Source organism: Ciconia boyciana, chromosome 35 (genome assembly GCF_034638445.1).
Source record: "Ciconia boyciana chromosome 35, ASM3463844v1, whole genome shotgun sequence".
NCBI classification, from domain to species: Eukaryota; Metazoa; Chordata; class Aves; order Ciconiiformes; family Ciconiidae; genus Ciconia; species Ciconia boyciana.
In genome coordinates, this window is record NC_132968.1 from 269498 (window position 1) to 276758 (window position 7261).

Genomic DNA, 7261 nt, shown 5'->3' on the forward strand with positions numbered 1-7261 from the left:
AACCGTTGTTATAGTCAATGGAGATCTAGGCAACCCAGCTGATGGAAAAGACAGAGAAACGCAGCTCTCCCTATGACACAGGACACTATTCGGTCAGGAGGCAGTGTAGGCTGCCAGAAGATAGTAAATAGGGGCAGGTGCAGCTGTCTTGCACATGCCTTGGACAACCTCTGGTACCTCAAACGTCACCAGATATTTCATCTAAACAGCCACCTCCTGCCCCACCTCTTCATTGATTACCACAGGAGCTGAGACAAGGACCTCACATGCAGGTGCCTCTTTAACGCAGGCCTGAACTGAGGCAAGAGGAATGCCACCTTCTGTGGGTTTGTGCCAGGCATGGGAGGGAGCTGGGTCCCCTTTCCAGCGCTAACAATAGAAACGCAGGCTGAGATGCCTCGATTGACTCAGCTGAATCCCTTCCCTCAGCAGGAGTAAAGAAGATCCCTGCCTGTCATTGTCTGGGTGTCCTGCCTTAGAAGAAGACAAACCAGGTGATTTTTCGACCTAACTCTGTCTCTGAGAGGAGCAATGCCACTGCAGGAAAGAAGTGTCTCTCTCCAGCTGAGGGAGGGAACATTCAGCCTGTTCCACAGCAGGTTCCCCTGGAGGCCAGGGACACCTGGAGGGAGCCCCGAGGGGACAGAGGAAGTGCTGCCGTGGGCTGGTCCTCTGTTGCTCAGGTGGGACGGGCTCCTGGGATGCAGGGAGCTCATGGCAAGCGGGCAGCACTGCAGAGAGACAGCTCTGCCCCGGAGTGGCTCCTCTACAAAGTGCAGCAGGGCTGAGGGCATTGTCTGCAGGCACCGAGGGGAGATGAGTGCAGCAGAGAGAGCTTAAAGGCAGTCTGGGGTGGGAGGACAGAGCTGAGCTTGTTCACAGAGAAATCTTCACAGCATTTGACACAGTAAGTCTCTGGCAGCAGGGCAATGCCGATGAGTCTTGCAGAGCTGGCACATCCCATGACTGAGAGGAGCTGTGAGGATGTCTGTCTTGGCTTCTCTGGGGTGAAGAAGGAGGACGTAGTCCAGAGCAGGGCTTCCCTGTTGCACTGTCAGAAGGTTCTCCCGGGGATGGCTGCAGGGGTGTGAAGCCGGGTGTGCAGGCAGGGCTGCCCAGGGCTGTCCTTCAGAGCAGGGTCCCTGTGCACCAGGGGGCTGTGTGCCAGGGCAGGGACCCTGCTGCCTGCCCGGGTCAGCACTCAGCCTGCCCGGGGAGCTCCCCATGGCGCTGTGGGGGGAAGCTCTGTGTGGAAGGAGCAACCCCTGGGAGGGCAGGCAGGGTCCTGCTGTTGAGAGGGTGCTGCATGGACCAGGGCTGCTCACAGCTCCAGGTTACCCCCAGGCCATTTCCAAGGGGACTTTTCCAGAGAAAGGTCAAAATGGGGATTGCATTAAATGGAAGGAGTCAGTGCTTTGAGTTTTCTCTTCTTGGTTGGCTGGGTGTGCAGTGGGAGATGGAAATTTTTTCTCCATGCCGGAGAAGACCCCCGTTCTAACTGGGACTTCTCTGAGTTTCTCCTGAGCCCCTGCACATACAGAGATGCCCCTGGTCAGTACTTTGCTGCCAGGAGGTGTCTGCAGGGCAGAGCAGAGAACACAGCGGGTGGGATGGGGTCTGTGAGCACAGACAGGGAGGACACATGGGGACAGAGAAGCAGCTCCCAGCAGAGCCAGCTCCAGGCAGCAGAGTCATGGGCAGGCAGGGAGAGGGAGCTGCTGCCAGCAATGCCATGGGAGGGGCTTTTGGGCACCTCCCCGACATCCCCTGCAGCACAAACACTTTCCTGGAGCACCCCCCTGCTCTCCTCTCCCATCCAGCACAGCTTCTGCACCCAGGGTCTTGGGGTTTCAGGCTGAGTCTTCTTCTTGGCAGCCTGACCCCAATAAGGAGAAACACCTGAGGGCCTGTTTGTCTGTCCCTGTCCTTCCTCCCTTGGCAGGAATATTGGGGCATTTCTCTGTGTTTCCCCTCCTGTCCTTGCTGCTTTTGTCCCCACCTTACCTGGGGGCTCTGGGCACTGCAGTGTGTGGGGCTGGCAATGAGCTGACCCTCACTTCAGGGCACCCCATCCTCAGGATTGTCAACTATTTTGCTGGGGGTCCTGCTGGGCTGCAGGCTGCCTCCCACAAGGGCACAGCTCTCCCATGGCATCTCTGTGCCCCAGAGAGGAGGGAGCCCCATGGAGAAGAAAATTCGGTGCTAAGGCCATGGCAATGCTGCTCATCATCTCTATGTGGGCAGCTGCAATGAGCCCTGTGTGTCCCTGGCTGGGAGGGGGGAGCTGAGATCCTGCTCAGGTACGATGAGATGGCAGGGAGGGCTTTGGAGATCTGCACTCAGAAACTGGATTCCTCTGCTCTCAGCAGTGTCCAGTTTCTTCTCAGGGGATCATCGGGGCGTGATGATCCTCCAGCGCAAAGAGCTGCAAGGAAAGGGCAGCTGAGACCAGGGCTGCTGGAGAGAGCAGCTCTCCATACCCTGCACTAAGGGACAGTCCCTTTGCCTGTCAGCTCCCACAAGGTTTCACTTGGAGTGCAAGAGGAATGCCAAGGCTTTCTGCCTTAAAAACACTCCTCGGTTGTGGTGAGGCAACTAGAACAAAATACACAAACCAAAATCCCCACAGCTCAGGTGTCAGGTGAAATGGGAGCAACAATGCTGCAAAGCTCATTGGTATCAAAGGTGGATTTAACCCGAGATCACCCTGTGTTCCTATTTACCTATTGCTGTAGGACAGGACTGACACTTCAAGAGTCCACAGCAGAGCTCCCTGCTCCCAATGGCACCCTTTGCCAACACCACGCAGAGCTCATAAAAGGGACGTGACAAAGGTCTACCTGAAAGGGGCAAGGAAGTCTGGGGGGTTTCCATGAGAACTGGAATAGGTTTTGCTCAGAGAACTCTGCCTTAACTTCTCACTGCCTTTTCCTCCTTGGACAGGTGCCCATGCCCAGAAGCAGCAAATGTCCAATGCCAGCTCCATCACAGAGTTCCTCCTCCTGGCATTGGCAGACACACGGGAGCTGCAGCTCTTGTACTTCTGGCTCTTCCTGGGCATCTACCTGGCTGCCCTCCTGGGCAACGGCCTCATCCTCACTGCCGTAGCCTGCAACCACCACCTCCACACCCCCATGTACTTCTTCCTCCTCAACCTCTCCCTCCTTGACCTGGGCTCCATCTCCACCATTCTCCCCAAAGCCATGGCAAATTCCCTGTGGGACACCAGGGCCATCTCCTACCTGGGATGTGTTGCACAGGTTTTTCTATTTGTCTTTTTCATTTCAGCTGAGTATTTTCTTCTCACTGTCATGGCCTATGACCGCTACGTTGCCATATGCAAGCCCCTGCACTACGGGACCCTCGTGGGCAGCAGAGCTTGTGTCCACATGGCAGCAGCTGCCTGGGGCAGTGGTTTCCTCAATGCTGTGCTGCACACTGCCAATACATTTTTAATACCACTCTGCCAAGGCAATGCCCTGGACCAGTTCTTCTGTGAAATCCCCCAGATCCTCAAGCTCTCCTGCTCAGATTCATACCTCAGGGAAGTGTGGGTTATTGTAGTTACTATCTTTGTGGTTGTTGGTTGTTTTTTTTTCATTGTGCTGTCCTATGTGCAGATTTTCAGGGCTGTGGTGAAGATCCCCTCTGAGCAGGGACAACACAAAGCCTTTTCCATGTGCCTCCCTCACCTGGCCGTGGTCTCCTTGTTTATCAGCACTGCCATGTTTGCCTACCTGAAGCCCCCCTCCATCTCCTCCCCATCGCTGGAGATGGTGGTGGCAGTTCTGTACTCAGTGTTGCCTCCAGCTGTGAACCCCCTTATCTACAGCATGAGGAACCAGGAGCTTAAAGACACATTGAAGAAGCTGATTCAATCCGCTCTTTCTCAGCAGCAATAGCCTGCTCACATCTCTTCAGAAGTGATTTCAAATACTTCTTGGGAACGTCTTGTGCTTTGGACATTTTATCTGTGATAACCATGTTTGTCCATGTCTGCATCCACTCCACTTCCCCAGAGCCACGAACCCAGCCTGTCTGACCCACAGGCCTCTTCACGTGTGTCTAGCACAACGGTACAGATGGCCTCCTGTGTCGCACCTCTGTAATAAAAGGGGATTTCCTCAGTGGTGGTGTCTGGAGGTTGGGCTCTTCTTCCAAAGCTGAGCTCAGGCTGAAGAAATGGCCCCCACAATGCCGTGCTGCTTTGCTTGGGTTCTCCCCAGGGGATGAGGGGAGGAGGGCATGGGGCAATGTGTTAGAGAATGGGCCTGGGCTGAGCCTTCACCTGTGGGTGCCCAGTTCCCCGGAGATGGTGAATGATCAACAGGGATCTGCCTGAGATTGTCACCCCATGGCTTTCAGGCACCACAGCCCGCTCGTTCTGCAGAGCAGTACCAACAGCTCAGGGCCCTGTGGAGAGCATGGGGAGGAGGGAGGAGTGGCAAGTCAGGCCAGCATGGACAAACTTCCGTGGTGAAAGGCTCTCTGGGGGCAGAGACATCTTTGGAGAAGATCAAAGCAGCAACTCTGTGCTTCCAGAGAGGAATAAATGACAAAGAGAAATCTATTTCTGAATGCACCAGCTCGGGCAGGCTTCTCTATTACTTGGGCAGCTGACGCAGCCTGAGGATGCCCTGGGCCAGGAGCCTTTTCCTGGGAGTGGGGCTGGCACAGAGGGGTTTGCTGGCCTGGACAATAAGTATGTCTTCCATACAGGAGCAGTCACTGGCCTCCATCTCCTCATGCCATGGCTGGCCCTCAGCCCTGGGGCTGATGGGGAGGCTGAGACACCTCTCTGCCCACCAGGAGCTACTGTGAGCTTCAGAAGGGCTGGGGCTGTGGGGTTGATTGTGCAGAGCTTTGCAATACCCATCAATGGGCACTGCCATGGGGTCAGCCCAGAATGGGCTGCTTTTCTGGGCTGGACTGAGAGAGATGGGTAGGAGGAGGGAAGTGGTGGGGACCATCAGAGAGGGACTGGGCTGAGCTGGAAATTACTCGGGATAGAAGCACACTGAAGTTAACTGAGCTGCCTGACCATGCAGGGTGAGGACTCACACCAGGGGATTGGTGGTGCAGAGTCAGACCTTGTGGAAGGCAGCTGAGACTTGCAGACACAGGACAGAGGAGGCTGGTCTTTGTCTTTGGTGGCATGGACAGCTGGGGAAGGTGCCCCAGGGCATTTGTAACCCCCCAGCCTTTCTCATTGGCCATTTCCAGCACTGGCACCACACCCCAAGTTTATGGGTGAATTTTCCTTTTTGGCCATTTCCATCATCCTGCTGGGCTCAGTGCTTGAATCACTTGGCTTGAAGCAAAGGACCTCCAAGATGGTCAGGGACTGGAGCACCTTTCCCATGAGGAAAGGCTGAGGGAGCTGAGCTACTGCAGCCCAGAGAAAGGAAGGCAAAGAGGGACCTCATTGCAGCCTGCCAGTACCTACAAGGACTTTATGGAGACCAGAGAGACAAGCTCTTCACCATAGTGCATGGTGGGAGGACAAAAGACAGTGGATGGAAGATGAAAGAGAGGAGGTTCAGCCTGGAGATAAGGAAAGCCTGTTTCACCATGAGCGGAGGCAAGCGTTGGAGCAGGTCACCCAGAGATGCTGTGTAGACTCTGTCCTTGAAGGTTGTCAAACTCTGACTGGATCAAGCCTTGAACAACCTGGTCTGAGCCTTTTTTATGGCAGGTTGGACTGCAGAACTCCCGAGGTGCCTTCCAGCTTGAGTTGATCATATGACCTCAGGCCTTTGTCTGATAACAACAGAGCAGGTTGTTATGGGGCATGAATCTTCCTGTGCTGTATGTGACCACTTCAAACAACATCTACATGAGTGAAGCGAGGTCGATACCGCAGTGTGACTGTCTCTGTGCAAAGGCTGAGGGGTATCCTTGACAGTCCTGGGCAGGGAGGGTTTTGGGGGCACAGGGCTCTGTGCAAGAATCAAAATGATCTTTTTTTTAAATGCTGCTACGAAACAATAGACATGTTTAGAAAATGTCAATAACAGTAAAACGAAGAACTAAAGGCAAAGATGCAAAGCAAAGAAAATATTTAAAAACCCTTTTCAGCTTTTAAATTTCTTTGTTGATTTCTTTTCTTTTAACATACTAGTCTTTGGGGGGAATTTGTGTCCTTGGTTTTTTGGGGTTTTTTTGAAAAAGGAAGATTTTTCCACAACTGAGATTGGATGTACGACACCAATGTCTTCAACTACAGGGACACAGACACCTCCTGCCAGTATAGATGCCCTGGAAACCCCCTGCCCAGCCTGTACCTGTAGCTCCCGAGGGACTCCGCTCTTCGACACGTCCTGTCTGATAGCTGCCAGCCCCAGGCAAACACCTCAGGTACACAGAGGCCTCTAAAAGTAGCCCTGGAGGTTTTATGGTCTGACAAGGCCTGCCTGGAGAGGGGAACAAATCTGCAATGTTTAAAAAAATATAGAAGCCCATTTTCATCAGCTGAAACAATTGAGTACTCTTCATATAACGGCAGTGTTTTCACACCATGCCAGAATGGGAATTTGCAGGAAGTGCATTAATCATAGGAGAAAAAATATTGGTCTGCTGTACTTGCATTATGGCTACTCAGTCTATTTTCTTATGCTGCATATTTAATCTCCCTCATCTTTCAGGTGTTCCTACCTCTGCTGATTAAATGACCATGTCTAAGAGCATCTTTTCAGCGGATGTATCGGGACATTTGTCCTTCCCATTGCTGCCCAGATTTCCCCCTCCCTTGGCTTTTTGTTCATTGAGATACCTCCCAATTATCTGGTTGCTGCTTTGAGCTTTTAACTCCCTAACTGAGGGAGTCAAAATCTTGCACCCCTTTCAAAAGTCAAATTAACTCTTTCATCAGCTCCTTAATTGCATTTCTGTCCTTTTCTATCTCTCTGTGTGAAACAGTCCTTCTAAGGGTATCGTCATTGCCCACCTCCACCACAGGATGCCCTACACTGTGCCACTCCTGTGCCTGTTTCCCTGCAGGCTGTAGGCACACTGTCCACTTCCCCACCCTGCTCTCATCCTCACGGGTCCCTACCTGGACCCATGTCTCTCTCTGAAACAGAAAGCCATGGGATGACCACAGACAAACACCAGCACCCCCAGTGACCGGTTACGCCACAGCACTACCCTTCAAGTGACATCTCCTTTTTCCTCATGCCCAGGCTCAGACTCCAAAGCTTTTCCTTCCTCATGCTGTTTCCTCTACAAAGGAAATCTTCATCCTCTCTGAAAGCACCCTTCA

At 53.1% G+C, this 7261-nt stretch overlaps 1 protein-coding gene across 1 annotated transcript; it reads left to right on the forward strand.

The window, feature by feature from the left end:
* The first annotated feature begins 2939 nt into the window (after positions 1 to 2939).
* LOC140645612 (olfactory receptor 14A16-like) lies at positions 2940 to 3902 on the forward strand. The gene has a single exon (XM_072849068.1). It carries the CDS (start codon positions 2967 to 2969, stop codon positions 3900 to 3902), a length of 936 nt encoding a protein of 311 aa, XP_072705169.1. The 5' UTR covers positions 2940 to 2966.
* Positions 3903 to 7261: the final 3359 nt, after the last annotated feature.

Excerpts from the sequence above, each read along its gene's own strand:
- LOC140645612 (XM_072849068.1), top strand. The coding sequence starts at position 2,967 with ATGTCCAATGCCAGCTCCATCACAGAGTTCCTCCTCCTGGCATTGGCA.